Source organism: Rosa rugosa, chromosome 2 (genome assembly GCF_958449725.1).
Source record: "Rosa rugosa chromosome 2, drRosRugo1.1, whole genome shotgun sequence".
Classification (NCBI taxonomy): domain Eukaryota; kingdom Viridiplantae; phylum Streptophyta; class Magnoliopsida; order Rosales; family Rosaceae; genus Rosa; species Rosa rugosa.
Genome location: NC_084821.1, coordinates 9,098,828 through 9,124,482, shown reverse-complemented (window position 1 = coordinate 9,124,482; position 25,655 = coordinate 9,098,828). Strand labels below are relative to the sequence as shown.

General features: G+C 39.4%; 2 protein-coding genes across 2 annotated transcripts; one reads left to right on the top strand and one right to left on the bottom strand.

Moving 5' to 3' along the window:
- Positions 1–3,391: 3,391 nt before the first annotated feature.
- Positions 3,392–5,235, bottom strand: LOC133733271 (peroxidase RIP1-like). The gene is made up of 3 exons (XM_062160914.1): positions 4,925–5,235; positions 4,367–4,561; positions 3,392–4,219 (listed from the first exon to the last, which is right to left on the bottom strand). The coding sequence occupies exons 1-3, from the start codon at positions 5,144–5,146 to the stop codon at positions 3,659–3,661; spliced, it is 978 nt and encodes a 325-aa protein (XP_062016898.1). The 5' UTR covers positions 5,147–5,235; the 3' UTR covers positions 3,392–3,658.
- An 18,118-nt stretch (positions 5,236–23,353) lies between these two features.
- On the top strand, positions 23,354–24,773 carry LOC133732670 (peroxidase RIP1-like). The gene is made up of 3 exons (XM_062160250.1): positions 23,354–23,606; positions 23,722–23,916; positions 24,033–24,773. The coding sequence occupies exons 1-3, from the start codon at positions 23,394–23,396 to the stop codon at positions 24,585–24,587; spliced, it is 963 nt and encodes a 320-aa protein (XP_062016234.1). The 5' UTR covers positions 23,354–23,393; the 3' UTR covers positions 24,588–24,773.
- Positions 24,774–25,655: the final 882 nt, after the last annotated feature.

Here is a 25,655-nt window from a genome sequence, read left to right as displayed (position 1 = left end):
AAACGACGTCCAAAAAAAAAAAATCAATCAGACGGCAGAAAACTGTAATGTGTCGTCTGAGAGGTGTCGTCTGATGCAATTTTTGTAGTAGTGTCATATGAGTCCTCAAAGTGGTAATATAAGTTCTCAAAGTAGTAGATATTACATAAAATAAGACATGTATGAGAAATGTTAACGTACCATAGCTTTACCCAATATAAGGATATGGATCAAGTTTAACCATTGTCAATTGGTTTTGGTTGTGTGAAGCCCGAATTACTTCACTCTGTTGCTTTATTTATTATTATGATTACATACTTGTTACTCCTCAAACTTTTGCCTAAAAAACAGTTTAGTCCCTCGCCTTTTAAATTGAACGGGATAATCCTTATTCTATCTAATTCTCACACAATAGGTCTAAAATGACTATTATATATACTGCTCATTTCATCTTTTTTTAATTTTTCTCTCTTTTTATATTCTCTCTCTCTCTCTCTCTCTCTCTCTCTCTCTCCCTCTCTCTCTCTCTCTCTCCCTCTCTCTCTCTCTCTCTCCCTCTCTCCCCTAAAGCTCCAAGGCAAGTACTACTCCATAATCCTCGGTCGCAACTCCAAGAATCAACGGTGGATGTCGACCTTTTCAGCCTCGGCGGCGACATGAACATCTTCTGCCACCACGCGCGCATCTTCTATGACCTCACCTACTGCCGCTTTGAGCTAGAGGTCCTCGAGAAGCGTTGTTGCCTCTTGGAGGGAGTACTCCACCTCCCTGAAAACCTTCCAGTCAAGCTCGATTCACAGGATCTGCTTCAGATTAGGGATAAAGAGTTTTACTTTTTGTTGCTGGTGAGGAGTACTCTGGGTGGACCAACTGAGCAGAGGCATTATGCGGTGGCGGTCAGGGGCAGTGGTGGTAGTGGAAAGAAGAGGAGGGAAGGGTAACCAAGTCGGGTTTTTCGGCTTTAGGTTAGTGTTTGTTCCTGTCTAGTTTTTTGTAGAGGTGATAATGTGATGGATTGATGTTGGTATAGCAATTGAAATTGGGATACAGTTTGTTTTTTGAATCATATGATGGCTGAGGAGTCGCGGGAGTGGTGGCTGACAAAGGATTGGGAGTGGGGAGGGGAGTCGACGGGGCTGAGGACGGGGGTGGACTAAAAAGATGTGGTGGCCTTCTCGTCATTGTGGGAGTCGCGGGAGGGGCTTTGGACGTAGTAGACTGGGCAACAAGGGAATCAGGGACGATTGTCTGCACTAATGGCGGAGTACGCCTACACCAACACAAAGAGAGAAAGAGAGTAAATATATATAAGGATTAAATTCAGTTTACCCCCCTGAGGTTTAGGGGTAACTTCATGTTAGTCCTTCTGGTCTCAATTTAATCATAAACACCCTTGGACTATTGAATTTCAATCACCCGTGTCCAATTTGTCAAGTTCCGTCCAAATTAGACGTTAACTTTGACGACCGACCCACTTTAAGGGCTAAAAGAGTCATTTCAAGACAAAAAAATCTCACCCAAAACAAAAAAAACCTCCCCCGTCTTCCTTGAATCCTTGATCCTCCTCTCCCTAATCTGATACAGAAGCCCATTTTCCATTTTCCCAGCACCCACATAACAAAATCAAAGAAACCCCATTTTTTCTCTACTTGTGTCACTCTTGTCAATCTCTCTCTTTCTCTTAGTCACTTGGGGTTTATACGAGAGCCTCTGCACATCTAAATCTGATATAAGATCGATGGAGAGTTCTGAACCCGATCGTCATTCGCAAGCGCACGGGTAACAATGTCCAACGCGTCGTTGAGACCTCAGACGGAAATGTCTGTATCTTCGCTCTCGCTTCCTCCTCCTCCAACCACGACCATGACGATGGAGACAACAGCAGCTCTAGAAAACGCATGAGGCAAGACCGTGGCTGCAACGCCGTGAGTGCCCGTCAGGTCTGTTGTGAAATCCTATGACGCTGGGATCTGAATACTGGGGAGTTGGAGAAACACACAAGGGGCATCGGCATGAAATTTTTGATGAAGATGGGCTATAATGGAGGTCGACTTGGCAAAAACGAGAGAGGTATTGTGAGCCCAATTGAAGTCTGGGTCGGGTGCCTGCAGTTAGTTCAGATTTGGAGTCTGGTTCGTTGATGCTGGGATTGATGGTGGATGTAGGAATTTGGTACGGGATCAATCGTAGTGGCCATTTCCAGTACCACAATCCAGTTTGTAGAATTCTGTCATGGAGCAAGATGGGATCTCTCTTGTTAAACCGAGTCTGTAGAATTCTGATTTCCTTATGGATTGTTGTTGGTGGTCTGATGACTCTTATCAACAAGGTCTGACGTTGGTCGTCGCCGATCATGTCTTCCACATTTCGCTGAACCACAACAAGAAGAGGAGCAGACTGTGGTTGGTGTTTGTGTAAACGAAATTACTGGGTTGAAATTAGGGATGTTCTGTGTGTTTGCTGGTGGAGTATACTGAGCTTAAACCCATGCCCCAATTTTCGCTGGAACTGCTAGTGGTGTTTAATTTTTTAAACCCACACCCTATCGCAGAACTGCTAGGCTATTTCTGATTCAGGGGAGTCAAGAGGGCAACAAACCAAAATGACGTCTTACTCCTAAAGTGTACCCCTAAAGGCCTAAAGTGGGTGTTTTTTTTGTTATCTTTTTTTGTGTCGTGAAATAACTATTTTAGCCCTTAAAATGGGTCCCATCATCACAGTTAACGTCTTATTTGGAAGGAGTTTGACAAATTGGACACGGTTGAGTGAAATTTAAAAGCTCAGGGGTGTTTCTGATTAAATTGAGACCAGATGGACTAACATGAAGTTACCCCCAAACCTCAAGGGGGTAAACTGAATTTAATCCTATATATAAATAATAATAAAAAGAAATTAAAAAAAGAGAAGAAAAAAAAGAGGAGATGAGGGTATAATAGTCATTTTAGACCTATTGTGAACTTGTTCGACTATCCAATTTAATTTAAAAGGCGAGGGACTAAACTGTTTTTCAGGCAAAAGTTTGAGGAGTAACAAGTATTTAATCATGAGACAAGCTATGGTACCTACCATTATGAGAACAAAAATTTGAACAAAAATTTACAAATATTTGAACCAAAATTACAACATTGAGAACAAAATTTATCATATTCATTTACACTATTTACAACATTGAGAACAAAAATTACAACATTGACAACGAATTTGTTCAAAACTTGTAAAAGTGTCGTAAGAGGTGTAATTACCATTATTAGAACAAAAGATTACACAAAGTAGGACTCAAATTACAATTTTGAGAACAAATTTGTTCTCACTTTGTAAGTGTGGGTATGGGATACATACCAGCACACTAGAATTTCCCTTTAATCATTATTATTTTAAAAACTGGCAAGGGCTCCTATATTATTATTAATATTTAGATAGTACAATGAGGGGGACATGGAGCCTGAACCTCGTGTGAAATACAACCATTCTCTATAAGGACATCCTGAATAATATCAGGATTGTCATCAACTCTCCGCTGCTTTGATTAAATGCATGCAATTTATATGTTTTATTCATTACACTTGTAAATTAACTCATAATTTTAGATACCCAAGGGATCATATGGATTTAATATACAAGAGTCGGCTTCAGTTTCCAGGGTATATCTTAGCTTATAGGATTTGTATATCTAGTATAGCTAGTTGATTTTCCTGCAGTTGAGTCTAATCTCACCATCAGATCCAGTGAGAGGCTTCATGTTACCCATCTTGATCATGGAAGCTCCAAAATCAACTGCAAAGTCATTCGGGTTGTTAGCGTAATGCTGCACCAGGTTATCACTGTCACTACCATCGCCTTTAAAGAGCTCCTGGTCAGAGTGGAGTAGACCCTTTTTCTCTAGCAAAGCCTTGAAGTAAACAGTGTCGAATTTCGCTGTAGTTGAGTCCAGAGGTGCCATGTTGTTGTCCCCACCGTTTGCCGGACAACCCTGTTTTAGGGAGGCTGCAAAGTCAGGGTCTATGTTGGTTTCGTTGTAAATCCTTGCCCGGAAGGTGGTGCACTTAGCTAGTCCGATGGTATGGCCCGCCGAGAGAAGGACTAGGTCTTGTAGGTCTAAACCATGGGATTGAAAGTTGGAAAGCAGTTGAGGGAAGTTGAAAACCGGAGGAGGAAGGTTTCTGTTGGCATCATTTATGCTTGTAGTTGTTGCATCTCTTCTACCCAATAATACTTCATAGGAATAGGACGGGCCTCCCAACTAATTAACAGAAACACATATTAACATAAGAACGGAAATGTTTTATGACATGTTATGTTGTGAGACTCTCAATTTAGATATAGTATCCATCTGATCGAGTTTAATGTAATCATTTTAAAGATCGATCGGAAGATTTTGCATACTTACAATCTCAACGGAGTCACGAGCTGCAACAGCTAAGATGTCTGCACATGAGACCACATTTCCACGGCAAACGCTATTGAGGTTTGCTTTAATATCATCGACTACGCCAAAACCTCTAATGGAGTTCAGATTTGGAAGTGCCGTCTTCTCCCCAGTGAAGTTAGCAGTGTCATCCAGCAACACTGATCCATCACACCCCTGCAATTACAACCACTAAGATCATCAAGAGTTCATACTAATCAATGCGTCACATGCATTAATTTGCGAATATTAGTGTACATGCATAGGTTTCAAATTAAAACAAAATTCAACCAACGGTTTGATATCTTGTAGCTCAAATAAATAAAGTTTAAGTTGCGAGAGAATATGCTAATAACAATATTTTAGTAAGCTAAGCTAATTATTCAGACCCAAAAAAAAAAAAGGTAAGCTAATTATTAGCTCAAAATAAAGTTTAAATTGTTAAAGAATATGCTAACAATGTATAGTAATGCTCTTTCAGTCGCGAAATAACGAAAAACTGTGCAATAACCCCTGAACATATGTGAACCTTAAACTTACATTCACAAAGCAATCATGGAAGTGAAGTCGTAGTAGCGATGCTCCAATGCGTGCCTCGCGATTAATCGCTGATTTGACAACTGATCTGATAATCGGCAATGCCTGAGGACATGCTTTCATATATACATCGGTATCAAGTTGTGCTGTAGTACACGTAGGGATCATCACAATAGCTACTGCAGCAACAATAACGACCCAAACAGAGACGGATTGACCAGCCATAGTTGGTGTAAACTAGCTACTAGAGATATAACTGACTCTGAATTGGATACAACAAGATGAAGAGGTGTTTATATAGAGATCAGGTGATCATAAAATACTGTTATTTTCCCCATGTTTGTATTATAATTGTCATATTATTCATTTATTCAGAAGGTTCATTGTTTAATTATGAATAATAACCAGTTCTATAATATATAGTAGCTGGTTCACTAATTCAATTATTTGTACACGTTTACACTCCAGAGATCGTGGACTTCCTCCAACCTTTTGATCAAACACACACATATTCATATAATCTTAAGACTTTTATTGAAAAAGAGTTATTCCTTCATCGTTATAGTATTGTGGTCTGTTACTAGGTAACGTCTTAGATATAAATTAAAAATTCATTATAGAATGAACTAGGCGGTTTTAGATTCGGAATAAATAAGGGCTAGCCTACACTTTTGTCTCTTAACTAGGTACACCCCAAAGAGAAGGAAAAACTATAAAGGTCCTTTCTCTATACTGCTTAGTTCCTGCCTGAAAAGTATGTTATTAGTTTATATGTTTGTTAGTGCCTACCTCCGGCGACGACTCTGTTAGTTTATATGTTTGTTAGTGCCCACCTCCGGCGGCGACTCTGTGATACAACTGCTATAAACTTAATTGACTTTAGTATTAGTTATTCAATCGTTTCAATTTCCCCCAAAAGTCAAGATATTTGGATTTCATTTTCACTGTCGCTCACTTTTATTGCTAGAAATGGGCTAATACAAGCATCCCTAGCTAGCTCTGCCTTCACTATATAAATTATCGAAATAAAGAGTATAGAGAGGAGGATAATAGGTGCAGTCCTAGCTAGTCGATCAATGAATTTCGTAAAACTATCTGTTAACATATTCGTTTCTATATGTAATGAATTAAATCCGAAATCATTAATCATGTCTAGTTATGTATTTTTATTGATGCTGCATGATAGTTTCTATGTCATGTTTCATACAATTAGTAATAAGTATCTATCACAAATTGAATTCAGGTGAATGAACGCGGGATTGTAAGGGATAGAATTCTAACTAGTGAGGAATACTCCAGATCGAGTTGCATTTTAAAAATCCAGGCCAAGATCCATTTGAACATCGATATGATTGGATCGACTTAAAAACATTAGCTTCCAACCGATGAACAGTACCCCTGAATTTATATAATTAATTGCATGTAATTCCTTGATAGCTCCTTGTAAACCGTTGACATTTAAACTAAAAGAGATACATGATTGCATTGTCAAAACACATCTTCGATCTCTCTTAGTGTGGTCATATACATCTCCTTGATATCTCATAATATATTTCAAAATTGACTTGGCAATTTTATTTTATTTTGTCAATATGGACTCGGCAAATTTTATCATATTAATTCGACCGACAAATGCACGTCCTTAGGTTGATTGCTAGAGTGATAAATCTTTCTTTTTTCTAATGATTTAGCTACTCCCTTCCACAATCAACGGGTGATAATTAATTTTTTTGTAAGCATTTGTCGCATAAAACCAATTAATTTTGCATGGTGCATCTGTTAAATCAATGAATCCTATTTTAAACTGTTGGAATAGGTGAAAGTTTCATATAAAATAAAAAATAAAAATAAAAAAAGAAGAAAATATGCAGAAGCTAAGAGAGAAAAGGTATATTCTTATTGGTCTAGTAATTCGTTACAAAGAGAGAGGAGTTTACAACCTCCTAGTAGTGCAGATGAGAAATTCTTACGTAAGGGACCCATGTCATGTGTCAGGTAAGGCTGTCCAATCAAAACTCAAAAATTAGGTGGGACTGAGCTTCTAAAATTTTGAAACTACCTTTCATTTATTAAATGATATACTCAAAACACCCCATGCATGTGTGTGATTGGTCAGCCCTATGAATACGTGGTACGAGTGCTTACGTAAGAACAACAGCTATAGGTCACTACCTAACTAACATGCAATGATGCAATTAATTATCTGATCTATTAACAGCTAATTATCTGACTTAATCAACAAGCAATTAACAAGTTAATCAATTATGTTTAACAATAGGTCCATTTTATATTTACAGCTACCAATGATCTTACTGCATACGGCATATACAACAAGAAGTTATTTTATCTTCATTAGTCCATGAGACCAGATCATCACCTACTATGTAGGAAAATATCATATAAACTGAAAGCACGTACACGCACCTTCATGTTCATCAGTAATCAGCAATCGAACTTCTGCACAATTATCAAAAGCCTAGGCATGCATGCATGGCTACTCTTCAATCTTTCCTCCTGCATGCGTGTACGTAGTTGGCATTGTTACAATAGCTACTTCTGCACAATTAACTGCTAATTTCTACAACAAAGTGTTTCTTCAAGCACTTCAATTCCAGCCATCAGAAGAATTGTTACCCAGGCCATCTTTCGTGAACCTCAGAATGGAAGCCCCTTTACTTCGCTTTAAACTCTGTGACTGCTTTGTTAAACGGGAGCTTATTTCTCATGCATATGCATTCTACTTGTAATAATGAAAAATTATTTCTTGATCATCACACCCAAAACTATTTTGGCACAACGCTAGTGTTCTGTCATGCGGGGAATTCAAGCCAAATATGTGGACTACTTATATTGAGTGACATGCAACATGTGTAACCGGATCATTTGATTCGCATACAATAACTCACTATGATACCATAATTAAATAACTTTGAGCATTACAACCAAAATCAATTAACAATGAGTGGAGATGTTGAAATTCTTCTAAATTCTTATGCAATGTCTCAATTTTTCAATGTACAACAATACTCCACATTCTCAATCTTTCATCCTTCCCTTAATAACTTAGTTGGAGTTCAATATAACATGTCATCGAGAAAAGCGTAGTATATATAACTGAGAAGTTCCATATTCCCTCTGATCCAGTGAACAAAACGTTGAATAATCAACTTATCTACTGTGGGATATGTATTTGATCCGTACAATATTCCTAACAACATGATTTTTTTTTTCCCAGTAATACAAGGTTGCAATATATGCATCAATTATGCTCAACAAAACTTCCAGCTAGCTTCACCAGTGACAAGATACCGTCCCCAAGCGAATTCTCTTAGGGATTCGAATCATTCAATATCAGTTCCACCGTAGAGGAATGATCAAAAGAGGACCTCCTTAAACTTAAAAAGTGAAGATGTTATAGAGGAATGATCAAGAGAGGACCTCTTTAAACTTAAAAAGTGAGGATGTTTTTATTTTTAGCATGTATTTTAATAATTTAAACCATTCATTCTCTAGTTACCTGCACACATACCAATCCTACAAAACATTGGCCAAATAGAAAACATTTAACCATTTGATTAGTATAATGTTTGTTTTAGTTTTATCTAACGGTTTATATTTATTTACACAATTTTGAGTGACCAAATGATTATGGATTTGGTTGATTTTTTGTAGACACATTTATTTACACATTCATAACTCTATCTAACGGTTTATTTACATTTATAAAATGAAGTTCATAACCCTAAACCCAAACAAAGAGTAGTTGCTGCAAAGAACTGACCACACTGGACTTCAAACTGGAAATCTATACTGACACACTGATGAAGCCAACTAGGCCCCGACTCCAAACAAAGTAAAGGTTGACTAACTTTCAATGCCTCTTTTGCCAAAAGATGGGCAACCTTGTTGCCTTCTTGTTTCACAAAGTGGCTACTACAAATAGATAAAAACTGGAATAAAAACTTAACTTCGTCAATTAAATGACCCTCAGAACTAAAGTCCTCCGAACTATCTTGCAATGCATTGATGATTGAGAGGACATCACCTTCAACTTCAAGATTAGTGAAACCAACATGAACCGCAAATCTGAGACCGTGCAATAATGCCAATGCTTCTACGGATCTTGGGGAGAGGTTACCAACTTGTGGGACTGCCATATCACCTTTCAATGCTCCATTTTTATCTCTGAAAACAACCCCCAGACCGCAAACTCCATTTTTTTGCATCATAAGCCCCATCAAAGTTCAGTTTGATGTGCCCCGGCTGTGGAGGTTTCCAATTGACCTGGATATGTACTTAGTTGTATTCAACTTGTGTTTCGAAACTCCCAAACTCACAAACTCATTCTGCCACTCCGTAGCTAAACATGCAACCTCTACTGGCTCCAAACTCTCTTCACTGTACCTGTTTAGATTTCTGTTTCTCCAAAGCCACCAAGCTGTGAAGCAAAAAGTTTCTAATTCAGTTCCAATTGCTGTGGAACATATGTGATGCACCAAGTCAAGGAAAGTTGGCTCCTGCCACACTCTACATACTCCATTCAAAAAAGTCTTTTTCCACGAACATATTTGTTATATGTTTTTGAACAATATTACATATCAAGATAGAATATATTGTTAATATGGTAAATTTTATTTTTAAAAATGACACATGTCTACATTTAAGTGGATAACCTATTAATCAGTTCAATAGGTTTTCACTACATTAATTTACTAAAAAAAAAAAGGGGGGGGTATGGCATACATCAAGGTACCTTAGACGAAAGGAAAAAGTGGTTTTTGTTTAAGGAAAACTGAAATTGAGAGAGAATTGTTGTGTACTTTCATTGATAATAGGGGCCTCTTTATATAGAGGATTACAATGCATAGAATCTGAATTGTACAAGGAAAGGTAATCATACATTGAATGGATATCTCTAAGATTCTCCGAGATTATCTCTAATTAAAACCATATTACCACTAGGTCAAGTAACCTAGAGTTTGGGCCAGACACATATTCTGGATTTAATTGAACACTTGTTAGCCAAATAACCTTCCTCAAGTATAAGAGGTACAAGTAATAGTATAGGGATTTAAGAAAGGTTGTCGAACCCACGAGGATTGGATTCCTTTCACTAGCTAGGGTGTGAACCTAAGGAGAGCTAGAATATGCAATTGTACAATCACAAACCTAAATTCACAAGGAAATCTAGGCTCATGGTGACTATGTGCAAGATGGAGTAGTAGTGATTTGATTTTGGTTTTTGAAGATAGTTTTGAATTGAAAACAACTAGATGCTCAAATGTAAACTAAATTACTCTAAACTAAACTAGTGATCAAATGGATGAAAGTTAGGATTTAGATTGTCTACCACTAACCTCCCTTGCAAGTATTGATGCATTTCTATATGAATGATGCTAAATTAATTAACCAATTTCTCTCATTGTATCCCTCTCGGGTATGACAAGGGACATGCTTCTTTTGTGATATCAAGCAACCCCTCTCGGGTGTAGTACTTAACTACTTAAGTCATGCATTTAAATCCGGTTAGGTATCTAGTGCATTACCCTAAGTGCATAAAGTTTGGAGATGAAGAAATCATGCAAACCAACCAAGTTTATCTCTAAGTGATTGTAATTCAAAACCCCTACATGCACACCTAGTATGTTTTCATGCTTTAACATTCAAAGGTTACCAATCTCTAAACATTATATCATGACATAGCAAACACACATACTCAAAGTGGTAAAGTCTAAGCATATGCATTCAACTCTTGAACTAGCATGTAAGCATGTTAAAGAAAATTGCATAACATCATATTATAGCATCAATCCATACAAGATTGGATAGGGCTTTCAACCCTAGCCCCAACAAAGTAACTACTCACTCATATTCATAGAAATTAACACCAAATCTAAAATACATCAAGGAAAATTAAGGAGTTTAAGGAAAGAGTGAACTAGTTGAAGCTTGACAAATTGATAGCTAGCTCCTCCTTGTCCTCCTTGATTGCTCCTTGGATTCTTCTTGATGGTGGAATGGATGGATGATGGACTTCTTGTTGATGGTGGATGAATGGAATGGAGATGAAGATATGATGCTTCTTTGGCTAATTTTGAGTGGTAGTGATGGAGTTTATGGTGGTGGAAGATGGAGCAGATGGAGTAGTAAGGGGAGTATGGATATTATGGGTTTGGATTTTGAGAGGTGGAGATGGAGGTTTTGTTGTGGAGATAGAGAGAAAAAAAGATGTAATGGGTGGAATAGGTGATGGTTTAAGAGTGTAATGAAGGGATGCTTATATAGAGAAGAGAGAGATGAGTAAAATGATGAATGGAAGCAAAGATAGCAGCTCAAGCATTGTAAGAAGCATGGAGGTGGAGTATGATGATACGCTCAACTTAATCTTGCAATGATGTAGTCGTCAGTAGTAAAGGATAAGCAAGGATCGTTCGATGCCAGAGATTGAGGGTAACTATATTAATCACACAAAAGAAAACAAAACTAATACTAAAGAAAACGTCACACAACAGAAAGAAAAGAGAAAGAAAGATGGAGGGACAGAGAGGATGATTGAAGAGGGCGTTGCAATCCTGAAACGAACTGAACTGGGGGCTTTTGGTTTTTTAAACAAAATAAACATAAAACAAAGAAAAGAACACGATTTTGAATTTAGGGTTTTGAAAGATAATGATGAAGTTGTTAGGACCTCGGAAATCCACCACCAAAACATGCTTGAGACGAATATTTATCATCCTAGCTTCAATTACTAAGTCGTGAAAAAGGTTTCAATCAAAAACAAATCATGAACGCATGCATAAGTTCTTATTACTTCCCTAGATTACTTAAGCAAGATGAACACACCATTACTAAGCCTTTAGAAGAAACAATCAAGGTATAGAACACTATCCTATCAACAATTTATTCTAAGCATTAATCACATGTGGAAGTTTGATTGAAACAAGTATGCAAAACTAGTGTGGAACGCCTACCTAGCATGCAATCCTTTTTATTCGGTTCCACCTATTGTCCTATAGGTTTTACTACCATTGAAACAAGCATTATTAACCGTTTAGGAGATTAAAATACCTATTTCTTGCCCCACTCACATGATCATAATATTTTATGTGCGCATTCATAAAACATAAACATGCAAGAGTTATCTGTAAACCAAAACCAAATAAACAATTTCACAACAAAGCAATCACAAAATTAGGAATCAAAATATTGTCAAAAACATGTCTTAGGGGCTTCAAACCTCACCCCTAACAAAAGTGAATTAGCCACACATTGTCTTAAAATTCACAACTAAACACATATGAGTTTGAATTACAAAGGAGTAAAAACCGTAAAAGGAAGAAGATGAGAGCCACGAATTCACTTTTAGGCAGCCTTGGACGCAAGAACTCCTTCAAGATGGTACACGGCAAGGCTTGGTGATGATGGATGATGGTGTGCACGGTTTTTGCTTCTTGAAGTTGAGGAATTTAGGACTTTGTGAACTAGGGTTTTTAGGGCAAAAGATGGTGCAGTAGATGGGGGTTTTGCAACATGTTCAGAGTCTCTATATGTATGGAATACACAGCCCAAGTTTCCTTTTCCAATTTTGCTTCGAAAGTCTCCCCTAGTTGCTTAAGGATTTCTCCTTAGTAATTTTCCCAAAATCTTGAGGAATCATTCTAGAACTCTCCTTGTAATTTTCAGCATCAACAACCTTCCAAAAATGCTCCCAAAATCCGTCCATAGAAGATTTCTGCCAAACTGTCCTGTTTTGACTGGGACTCAATTTCTATCTCTGAAGCTTATTTCTTGGACAAGGAACGACTTCGTTTTTCCATGTTTTTGGATGGTTCCTGACTCCAACGTGTTTTATGACATCATATCTTATAGAATGATTAATAAAATTCTGGAAAAACTCCAAGTAAATCTCCGGAAAAGATCTCCCAAAAAGCTTCGTGAAAAGCTGATAGTTTCTGCCTTATTGGGAAGCCTACTTCGAGCTTGAATTCCTGCTACCTCGTTGATGGTTTCAACCGGTTCTTTAACTATTGTTAAATTATAACATCATCTATTCAAGGATCGCTGGCCCTTTCTTGAAACACAAAGCTGGAATGATGCAAGAATTGCTCCTCAAAACCGTTCCCAGAAAGCTGATTCTGCAACTGCAGTTTTCTGCTTTGCAGCAACTGTTTTGCACAACGATTTCCGTGGACTTCCCTTGTAGTTTCCGGCTAAAAGAGTGATTCAACTTGGTCCTTTTCATCAGTAATTCACGGTCCCTGGCTTCTTTGCTCCCTTTAAGCTCCTATTTCTCTTGAATCACTCCACGAACTACCTAAAAAGAAAACAAAGTTAAAACTGACTTTTTAAAGGAAATAGCTAAGAAAAGTGTAAAGGATTCCACAGTATATTTGTCGCATTTTACGCTCCTATCATATGAGAGTGGTAATAGATCCTAAAAATAAGGGAAAAATGTATGGAAGAGATGGAGTAAAAAGAAGAAAGTAATGATGAGCTATTAAAGAGAGTAGAGTAGAAAAATATGGCTAAGGGAGAAGAAAGGAGCAGCTAGCTCTCTTTATTATGCATGGGAAGCATGAAAATGAAGAGTGTTGGGATGGTTTTGGGTCATGTACATACCTCCAACAATATGGAGTATTTGCTATCTCACCAAGCATAAGTAACACCCTCTTTGGGACACCCACAAGCCATGGTGAGGCCCAACCGCTACTTGCATCTTGTAGCCCTATGTTCAAGCTACGCTACGGTATCCGGAAGTCGCAAATCCGTCACCGGGAAGCCACCTTTCCGGCCTTGCCAAGTTGCCTCCACACTAGGCATTTCTATACTAGAATAGTTGTTTGCTTGTCCCACATCGAAAAACCATGTAAAGGAAGAGCACTCCTTCACCTATAAAAGGAATGCCTTCTCCCACTTAAACACCATTCATTCCACAACACTCCATTACATCTCTTGTAATCTTGTTAGGCCGCAAGGCTCGACACACTAGTACACATTCAAGTGGACGTAGTCTCCCGCTAAGGCGGGAGGTGAACCACTATACTTCGCTTGTGTCGCTCTCTCTCTCTTTACTTATCGTTAATTAGATCCCCACGGATCCAAGCATTAACATTGGCGCCGTCTGTGGGAAGCCAACACAATGGCTTCGTCACGTACCATGAACTTCGGTAAACATCAAATTATGGCTCGGTCAACGCCCGGCGCGGTCGGTCAACGCCCGGCGGAGTCGGTCAACGCCCGGCGGAAGCGGTCAACTCCCATCAGGGGCCGGTCAACGTCTGGTCAACGCTGACCAAGCTCCCTCCTCCAGCCACATCCTCCGCTGGCTCAGGCAGACCTCCGCTCCGCAACTCCGCCCAACTTGCAGCTCCGCCAGCCGCAACTCCGAGGCTCCGCCCAACCTGCAGCTCCAGGGCTCCGCCCAGCTTCGCCGCTGGGAGTTCCTCCGCCCAACTTGCATCTCCGCCGAACTGGTGATCCGCCGAACTGTAGCTCCGTCCACCTTCGACCGAGCTCGTGGTCTCCATCAGGCTCCGCTCCGCTAGACTTCAGCTCCGCTGAACTTCAGCTTCGGCCGGACACCAGCGCTCTCCTCCGCCGAACTGGTCCTCAGCCGAACCGGTGCTCCGCCGAACTGGTCCTCCGCTTAACTCAGCGTCACCGCCACACTTTGAGCATCCGCCAAACTTTCGGACCACCACCAGCGGTAGAAGCTCCATCTTCGCCGGCTATCCTCCGCCCAACTCCTCCGCTCCGCCACTGCTACACTGCTGATTGGGCTGCACCGCTGGGCACCCTCCAACTGCAGCTCCGCCCTCCTAGCTTCGGTCCTCCCATGGAAAACGCCGCTGGGCACCGAGTCAACAATCCACTCCAAGTCAATACTTGGGTGCATGGTCAACGCTGAACTCAACAGCTCCAAGTCAACGCTGCACTCCCACTTTTTGGTACATCCTCCGCTGCATTCCCTGGGCGGTATACCTACTGTATGCAAGGAAAATCAATTTTTACCTTCAATCATTCCACTTCCACTACGAGTTGATGCACGTCCTCGACACCCCGCATCCGCCAGATAAGTGTTTTCCTCTTATCTTTATGCTCTTACACTTTGAGCTATTGCCGATGCCATGACTATACATGTCTCCATAACCCTTAAGCATGCTCACAACATGTTATTAGCAACTTTCCTACAAGTACATGCTATACACACATGCCATGCTTCTATTTTAATTGCAACTCAATTAAATAAACGTGTGACATTCATCTAGAAGCTTGTGACACTTACGACTTAGTTAAAACATGCTCGGATAAACGACTTGCTCGGGTTACGACTTGCTTGGGTATCGAGTATGGCCACGACTTGCGCTTGGGCCACGCCTCGCATGCTCGCACAGCGCCTACACACTCAACTACACCCAACTTGCTCCAACAACCCAACTTGCTCGATCATGTCCAACATGTTTTACTTAAGCCTCAAGTTCACAAACGCTTCATACAATGTCACGGGACTACTCCTACAATTTTATATGGACACCCATTACACTTGCCACTATCTATTGTGCGTATTAATGGCCATAAGATCCACGTATACAACTACCAATATTTTACATGTTCATACACATTAATGGAATATTGAATTTTTCTACCATTTGTTGCCCACTACAAATCGAATTCTTTTCGCATTCCATTAATACGAGAGGTAACCAATACAACAAGCAATCTACATATGTGCGTTTTTTTGTCTCATTGTGCAGGATTAAACGAGTCCCTTCTTGCTTACGGAGTTCGGGGACTTGTAGGGGCTCCGTGCCGCCCGGTTACTTATGCTTGATGACTTCGTGGTTATAACTCCCCAACCAAGAAGCTCCTCTTACTTGGGGACTTCGGGGACTTGTACATACCTCCAACAATATGGAGTATTTGCTATCTCACCAAGCATAAGTAACACCCTCTTTGGGACACCCACAAGCCATGGTGAGGCCCAACCGCTACTTGCATCTTGTAGCCCTATGTTCAAGCTATGCTACGGTATCCGGAAGTCGCAAATCCGTCGCCGGGAAGCCACCTTTCCGGCCTTGCCAAGTTGCCTCCACACTAGGCATTTCTATACTAGAATAGTTGTTTGCTTGTCCCACATCGAAAAACCATGTAAAGGAAGAGCACTCATTCACCTATAAAAGGAATGCATCCTCCCACTTAAACACCATTCATTCCACAACACTCCATTACATCTCTTGTAATCTTGTTAGGCCGCAAGGCTCGACACACTAGTACACATTCAAGTGGACGTAGTCTCCCGCTAAGGCAGGAGGTGAACCACTATACTTCGCTTGTGTCGCTCTCTATCTCTTTACTTATCGTTAATTAGATCCCCACGGATCCAAGCATTAACAGGTCACCAAAGTCAATGTGACAACCAAAGGAGAGAATGTGCATGGGGATGCCTATTATCTAAAGGATAATATGATTGACTAATCTTGCCATAATCTTGTAAGATTATTTTAGGGCTCTCCTTGATCATTTAAGCATCGTAGACCTTCCAAAAATACACAAGAAATCCGCCCAAATAAGGTTCTAGGCCAAACTGCCATGTTTTGACTTTGTTTTCTGTTTCTGAAGCTTCCTTCAATTGAATCTCCACCGAGACTTCAGAATTGGTCTTCGACTTCTTCATACCAAATGTTCCTTGATAAGTGTAGATCATCCTGGTAAAATTTCAGAGCTTAGTTCACTGTGGTTTGGCCTGAAATTCTGCCGGAATCAGTACAGGTCCGGTTTTGCCGTTTTTGGTCTTTTAGTCAGAAACTTGGACCGATCTTTTGAAGGTCTTACACTCTGAACTAGCTCTTGAACTCTTCATAAGAAATTATTCTTAGGATGTCTATAATGGATATGGAAAGTTTCAACTGATTTGGAGTTCTTTTGATCAGGCTGTCGCCCCTCCTTTCTTGTCTATCTCACTTTCTCCTGGTCGGAGAAGGAAAATGTGCTAAGGTTGACTTTTTCATGAATTTCCATGATTCTCCATCATTTCCTAACATGATAAGTAACACATAATAAATATATATAAATAAACACAGAGGTTAAGTAAAAGTACAAGATTAGGGGAATAATGGAATTGGATTAGTCAACATTAAGTAGAACTTTAGAACAAGTAATTTCTATGTTTTAGGGCACAACTATGTATATGAATTATGATCCAATAACGCTCCCCCTTGTGTCGCCCAAACGTGGTGCTCCTCTCGTTGCCTCATTAAAAATCTTACCAACTAACAAAAACCTTGTGGGACAAAAATAACCTCGGTCAAAGGGGAAAAAGAGCACAACACACCCTTCACATTTCAAGACCATACGTGTAGATATCTCCCCCTGATGTCTGCATCTCCCCCTGATGACTACAGTCATGGGAGTTCGGATAACTTCCCCAAACGATGCTACCAACATGTTTCTCGAAAGTGGAATTTAGGCAGTGACTTAGTGAGCAACTCTGCCACACTGTCCTCAGATCGAACCTAGTTCACTTTGATATTGAGGAAAGTCTGTTGTTGCTGATTATCCTTGGCACGACACGTGACCAGCGTGTTTGCGTGTCAACCAACATCATGAAATATTTAACCGTCCGCAAGTTGGTTGAATCAGTCCACAGAATCCCCATGGATTCTATGTAAGAACATAATGAGTATTTTCATATCCTTTGTATAGGACGGTCTTAGTCCTAATTTCCTTAAGGAACAGGCTTTGTAAAACGAGCGAGAGGCCTTAGAAGCAACCAATGAGGATTTTGGTTAGGCATGTGCGTCTGAAATGCTATTTGAAGCAAAGTTGGTGATTACAACATCACCTGGGGCACCATCACCATGATTGACGCCATCCATGGTGTTATGGATAGGGACTGTGTCAGCCCTAGGCTGGTGGTGGACGGCGGCGGTCATACTTAGTCCAGGAATCAACCTTTGATTCGTGCTTCATTTCGCTCAAAAAAATGGATGTCCGTGTGAAGTCTTTAGTAGACGGATCATCATATCATTACTAGGATGACCTATCCTGTCATGACAAAGCCAATATGTGTCGAAATCCAAGAGATCATCTCTCATAACTTTATTGGATTTAATAGCCTGAATAGTGACATATAGTCCACTAGAGAGACACATAAACTTCTCTAAGATGTGCCTTTGTTCGCAATCATTAGAGGTATTGCAAAGGAACTCATTTCCGTTCTCTACATGCGTTTTCACATGGAATCCGTTTGGCTATTCATAGGTGCGATTTGCCCTAGGACGTAGAGAGTTTCTGTGACAGTAATCAAGGTGTCATTTGGCAAGGGGAACTTGGGCTATTCCACGTCCTTGAATTAATACTGATGGCCCAGCCATCGTAGTCACAAAGTAATATGCTCAGAATCAAAATGACTCATAATGAAAAGAACTTGAAATTTTATTCATAAGCCAACGGAGTACATCATTGTCTCTTAACCATTAGGAGAATCTAATCCAAATGCTAGCTAATGCAAAACAAAGGTAGTCGTTTGACTTCTTTCGGTAACTCTAAAATAAATATGACCAGGTGAGTAGAGAGATGTCGGTGGAGCAAAGCTCGCTTAAGTACCACTTATCTCAAAACCTTCCTAGACATCATACTCATTTTGGATGAGCCTATGTGAAGAAAAACTATACCAATGACATTTACTACAAAGTATATGGCAATTGCCTATTACATCTCGTGGAAAAATAAAGACTTAAACAGAATTGGCGATCTATTGATCCCAGCCAGATTTGTAGTCTTCAACCCTTCACTCTAGATCATCATCTTGATCTTCTTGTTCCACATAGTGAGCTTCTCTTGCTTCACAATATGCTTTGTAGGCGGTGACAATTTCTTCACCAGATCTACAAATGTGTGCCCAATGACCGGATACTCCACATCAAGAACATGCATCTCTTTGCTCAGACTCCATTGATTGAGGCGCTTTGAAAGCGTCATAAGGATGAATCTTAGTGTTGGTGGCGCCACCAACATGGCCAGAGGCGTTGCCTCCCTCTCTTTTTCCACGTTAACCTCTTCGGTTCCATGTTCGCCTATTTTGGAGGTTACCTTCCCAAGTAGAGCGATTATATGGATCAGAATGTCCATAAGTATCCCTAAGGTTACGGTTTCGCTCATGGTGCCCTCTCTTAGGGGCACGACTATAATTGGACTCCGGAATATGCTCTGTTTCCACGGATCTCGAATTATAGTTCGTCACAAGGATATTGTCATGCTTTTCAGTGACATTCATAACTCCAATGAGCTCATGAAACCTTGTGATCCCTCCTCCGATAACATCGATTCGATAGTTCTTAGCAACCATCAATGCATAGACAGGGAAGGTAGAGAGTCTTCTCAATCAACATCGCATCTGTGATCTCTTTACCATAGAATTCCATTAAGGATTTAATACGAAGTGCTTCTGAGTTGTAGTCAAGAACTGACTTGAAATCACAAAAGCGGAGGCGATGCCATCTCACTTCTAGGTCAGGAAGCAGGGAGTCACGGACGTTGCCAAATCTTTCTTCGAGTGAGACCCACAGCCTTCTAGGGTCTTCTTCATTCATACACTCGTACTGGAGTAAATAATCCATATGACTAGTCATTAGGATGATGGCTTTCGCCTTATTTGCCTCCAAGGCTGCTCTATTTACTTCCAAAGCTTGAGCTTGCTCAACAGTTAGCACGTCCTGGCTAGGCTCGAGAATCGTATCCAGAATTCCATCGGCCTTGAGATGCTGGCGGACATCACGAACCCACCTGTGATATCCAGAGCCAGTTGTTCCCAATGGAGCAAAGTCCAATTTGTTCAGGTTACTCATCTTGAAAGAGAACAAGAAAAAGGGTTAGTTTCGGAGCGGAAAAAGCTACCATGAAAACATATAAAATTTCTGAGCGTAGTCGCTTCCAAGAAATTAGGAATTTCCAAGCGTAGTCGCTTCCAAGAAATTCGATTCCAAGAGGGGTTGGATTAGATCGAAACAATGATGTTTGGGGTCGATCGTTTCTTCTCAACAAACTCTAAGTTTGGAGGACTCTACATGCTCCAAGCTTGGAGTGAGCATGAACCCCCACAGTTCGGCTTAATTAGGTCTCCCCTATGATGAAGAAAGGGGGGTAGAAGAAGGGAGGTTGCAAGTCCCCGAGAAAAAGAAGAGAAAAACAATAAAAACTTCAAAAACGGGAACTAAAGGAACCTTTAAAACATACCTTGAAAAGTGTAGAAAATTGCCGGAATTTGGTCGCCGGAAGTGGTCGCCGGAATTTGGTCGCCGGAAGTCGTCGCTGGAATTTGGTCACCAGTTTTGGTCGCTTTTTCTCTGGTTCCCGGTTTCTGTCTTTAGGACACCCACGGTGACGAAATATTCCGGCAGAATTCGGACTAGAAGGAATCGAATCGGGCAGGAAACTTCTTTTTCTTCTTGGGGCCGGTTTGGTGCTTTTCCGGCCGGTTCCGGTGACGCCGCCAGCGGTTCTGGGCTCCTGGGATCGAGAGCTTCAAGATGTGCAGCGGGGGCCGAAAGGGTTTCAAGGCTTTGTATTCGAATTTAGGGTTTTGGCTATTAGATTTTAGGGTTAGGGCGTCGTGCTAATAACGTGTTTAAGGAAAACTGAAATTGGGAGAGAATTGCTGTGTACTTTCATTGATAATAGGGGTCTCTTTATATAGAGAATTACAATGCATAGAATCTGAATTGTATAAGGAAAGGTAATCATACATTGAATGGATATCTGTAAGATTCTCCGAGATTATCTCTAATTAAAACCCTATTACCACTAGGTCAAGTAACATAGAGTTTGGGCCAGACACATATTCTGGATTTACTTGAACAGTTTTCTCTTTTGAAAAGGAATTAACAAAATTTCAACAAGTTGTGAAAGGAAAGAAAAAAGGATACTGTGGGTTTTTCTTTTGAGCTGTTGTAGGGCAAGCCACTGTTTGTAGTTTCCCTCATATACGATGAATAACCAAACATCTTGCATCGAAAATTAAAATCACACCATTTTTTTTTTTTTGATCGAATGAACTAAACTTTATTAATAATACTTTGTCAAAGCAAATAGAGTAGCCAATAGTGCACTCTTTGCTAATTGGTGCTTGTTAGAATACATGTATTTTGTAGAGTTTTCTGATATTATTTCACGACACGCTATAGATGCTTATTGTAATCAAAAGTTTAGGCTTAATGTCCCCCCCTCTTGTATTTGGCAGTTTCATTAATCAGGCTGGAGGGTAGCCGCACCAAGCCCTCATTTCAAAATAATAATAATAATAATAATAATACTTGTTCAATAAAAACCATATCAAGAGATATTTAAACGAGTTGGAAATTGTTTGTGTGATTCATATCAATTGATGCGAAATTTTCTTGCTTAATTTGTGCACAATTATAAAAAGTTGAATTATTCGTACTTAACGAATTTTTTTTTTATCAGCGATTAGAAAGATATTATAAGATTGGATTCACATTAATTGCTCAAATAAAGTACAGTTGAAATTTTCTGGGGAAAAAAAAAAGTAAGGGAGTTATACCTCAAAGTTCTTGTCAAGTATTTCCACCCAAAAAATAAAGTAATAATATATTATGTGAATGTGATTATGAGTCGAAGGGTCACCTAAGCTAGCCACCAAAATCTCATGGCAGCCTAGATACATCTGTTAATATTCACCATTAAGTCCATTCTTATTAGCACTTGCATGTGTTTTTGCAGATTCGCAACAGTTCAGCATCCCTAGCTAAAAATTTATTCAAATGTACGTTCTAATTTCTATGGACAGATATATAACCAACTAATTGCTTGAAATCAAATACTGAACCGCGGGAATATGTTAAGGAAAGTCAAATATATTTCATTAAGTTATATATTCTCATTGTAGTGTGGAATGAAGAAAAAGACGCACGTAGATAAGGTCTCTCATAGCTAGCTAGTTTTTACATATGGCAAAGTTTCTAAACCATAAATCTCTAGCCTGCAAAGTTTGTCCCAAAATCTCAGATTAAGCAAAGCTAGATGAGAATATATTATACACCAATTATTGCATGCATTTGACGTACTTTTAGAAGTTGACAAATGAGTAGGCACAACTGAAGTAGAATACTGTTGTTTGCAATCCAAGTCAAAGATGTCCCATAAAATGAGATGCTAATTAGTATTGAATACCCTAATTCTTTTATTTTTCAATGCAAAGAGGTATTTGATTTTTCCTATTTGGTTTGCTGCCAAGCTGTTCTTTGCTGGCCAGAACCATAAAACTAATTAGATCTTAACTTTAGCCCTTGCACTCAGGCAAGAAGCAGCAACAGGAAAAGCAAATCTTAAACGAAAAAACGTTTGATATACTTAATATGAAGGGGTTACTTATTGCTGGAGATCATATAATGAATCGCTGGGAAGTCAAATATCTTCAACACTGGCAGTCTGGCACCGTGGTGAGGAATGAAGAGAAAGACGGACGCAGAAAAGGCCAGTCTCTCATAGGTGTGGACACGTGGCAAGTACCTAAACATCAAAGAGGTTGCTTAGCCCAAATTAAGCCAATTGATTGACTTCCAATGTGTGTGCATACATTTCCAAGAAGTTGACCGATCAGGTACAACAACTCATGCATGATGCGCATAAAAGTGTGGCTCTTATCCATCAATCTCACCTAATGTCATAATACTTACCAACAAGAGTGAGAAATAAATTACAGTATATAAGTGGGTTGTTTACTACTAGTTAAATCATGTTTTTTTTTTTTGGTATGAAAATTCCACACCTAGGAGCACATGTGGCCAATTTAAAGAGAATTTATGTCTTTTGCGAACTAATAATGGATCATATAAACATATTTTTCGTCGATATTTAATCTGTATGGACTATTAAGACATTTAGGGAAAAAAAAAACAAAAGGAATGATTCAACTAGATTATTGAACTTCAACTTGGAATCTACACAAAAGTTAATCTACATTCCATTTCCTTAATTACATATTAATGCGGATACATATACGCACGAAAGTTATTGCTTTGAAACCAATATCTACTTATTATATTTAACTTGTAAACATCACGAGGTTTAACTTCTGATGAAAATTTTAGTCTTTGTGCATGGAACAAAATAAGCAATTTTGGTCATATCAATGGATTTAATGTTTCTTTTTTTTTGGATGATCAATGGATTTAATGCTTGAACCAAGTAAAGTGGAATAAGTCGATGCATGCATATTATATACTCTAATTATCTTAATACACCACACGGGAAATTAATCGTCACTTGGAAGTTGGAACTGGTCTATACATATATTAACAGGCTCTATTTTGATCATTTCACAAAATCAAACCAGCTAATTATTTTATATGAACAGATACTGATTAAAATTAACAAGTTGGCAAGTTTCCGTCTATATAAACTCAAACTCGTGGATGTTCAATACTCATTCACCAGCAATACAAAAGAACTTGCCATGGCTTCTCTTCGATCTTTCCTAGTCTGTATTATAGTTTTAGCTGCCATTGTTATAACACCATCGTCTGCACAACTAAGTGCTGGCTTCTACAACAAAGTGTGTCCTCAGGCACTTCCAGCCATCAGAAAAATTGTCCGTCAAGCTGTCAGAAATGAACCGCGTATGGGAGCTTCTCTACTGCGTTTGCACTTCCACGATTGCTTTGTTAACGTAAGTTTAACTCGGAATGAACACTTTATTGTAACAAATTAATTCGATCCACAGTTCCTAACACTATATTATCATGACATGCATATTCATGTTTATATACTGTTGACTACTGCAGGGTTGCGATGGATCAGTTCTGCTAGATGACACTTCGACGTTCACTGGTGAGAAGACAGCCGGACCAAATGCCGGCTCAATCAGAGGATTCCAGGTGATTGACCAGATCAAAGCAGCTGTCGACAAAGCTTGTAAGGGTAGTGTTGTCTCATGCGCTGATATATTAGCCGTTGCAGCTCGTGATTCTGTATACCTTGTGAGTGCAAGCATTTTCACCTCTTGATACCATGCACACTATCATTTCTATTAAGAGAGATTGAACTGAATCCCAGAAATGGAAAGCTTAATGATATTTGTGTGTGTGCATTTCAGCTAGGAGGTCCTGAGTACAATGTCCAACTGGGCAGAAGAGATGCAACAACAGCAAGCACAAATGATGCGAACAGGAACCTGCCTCCCCCATTTTTCAGCTTCTCACAGCTTCTATCTAACTTCCAATCTCATGGTCTTGACCTCAAAGACTTAGTACTCCTCTCAGCTGCTCACACCATTGGACTTGCTCGCTGCACTACCTTCAGAGATAGAATTTACAATGACACCAACATAAACGCCAAATTTGCAGCTTCTGCTAAACGAAACTGCCCGTCAAATGGTGGAGATAACAACTTACAGCCACTCGATGCAACCACGAAGAAATTCGACACAGTGTATTTTAGTTCCTTGTTGAAATCAAAGGGTCTCCTTCACTCTGATCAAGAGTTGTTCAAGGGCGATGGGAGTGACAGTGATAAGCTGGTGCAACACTACAGCGTGAGCCCATCTGATTTTTGGAAGGACTTTTCTGCTTCAATGATCAAGATGGGTAATATAAAGCCTCTTACTGGAAATGCTGGTGAAGTGAGACTCAACTGTAGGAAGATCAATTGATAACAAAAACATATCCGCAGACAACAAACTATTTTGAGGATCTCTCATCTTGGTGTTCATGATTGTGTACTCTTGTTATGTACCCAAAAGGCAAACTATCTTGATTCTAGTTCAATAATAAAATTGTAAAAGCTCTCTTTGAAATTCCAAGTACACTATGAATGTGAATACCATTTTCTCTCTTCATTATTTTTTTTCCATTTTGAATCTAAAAGCCTACATTAAATTCTCATCAGCTTAATTATATGATGGGTTTAAGGCACACCGTATGGGATTTAGAAAATGAAATAGAGAGTTGAGCTTGAAAAGAAGTAAATCTCATGCTACAACATATATGAAATTCGTGTATATCTAGCAAAGCAAAGATTTCAAAGGTATAAAGCTGTTGCACATTGTTACTCGCATTTATACAAAATGAAGTTTATAGATCATTAGAAACTAAGATGTCCTTACAAACTAACACTTTGTTGAATTCCTGCAAGTCTTCAAAACAACACTAAGATGTCCTCACATATAACTGGCTTATATGACGTCTCTTTCATAAATAACATGATCTGTTATGGACTTATTGTGAATGTGACTTGTATATACACTTGTTCGCTGCCAAAATTTTCTCCCAGGAAACGCTTGGCTAGTTTTATCGGTCAGAAAAGCCTAGCAGAAAATTCCAATTTTATGAAAGAACTAAATTTTCTCCAGAAGTTGACTAATGATTGTGGTTAAAATCCCTATGATCTATTTAATTACAGGTCCATTTTTATATCCACCGTTACCTTAGCTTGCAAGGCTTCAGAAACTTGAAAACACTTGACATTTTCTTAAATGGCAAACACCTCCAACTGATTGAACATGATCCAGCTTGACTAGGTTAATTTAATCAGTAAGACTCTGGTGCTTGCGCCAACTTTTAATTAATGTCTATTTTCGGGGAAGAAGACAAAGATGAATAGTTTATACAGAATCCCACTTCTTGTTCCTCACACAATCTGCAAAAGAAGATTTCTCACTATGACCATATCCAAGAGGCCAGGGCAACATTCTAATTAGAAAATGGTAGGTGGACTCCTA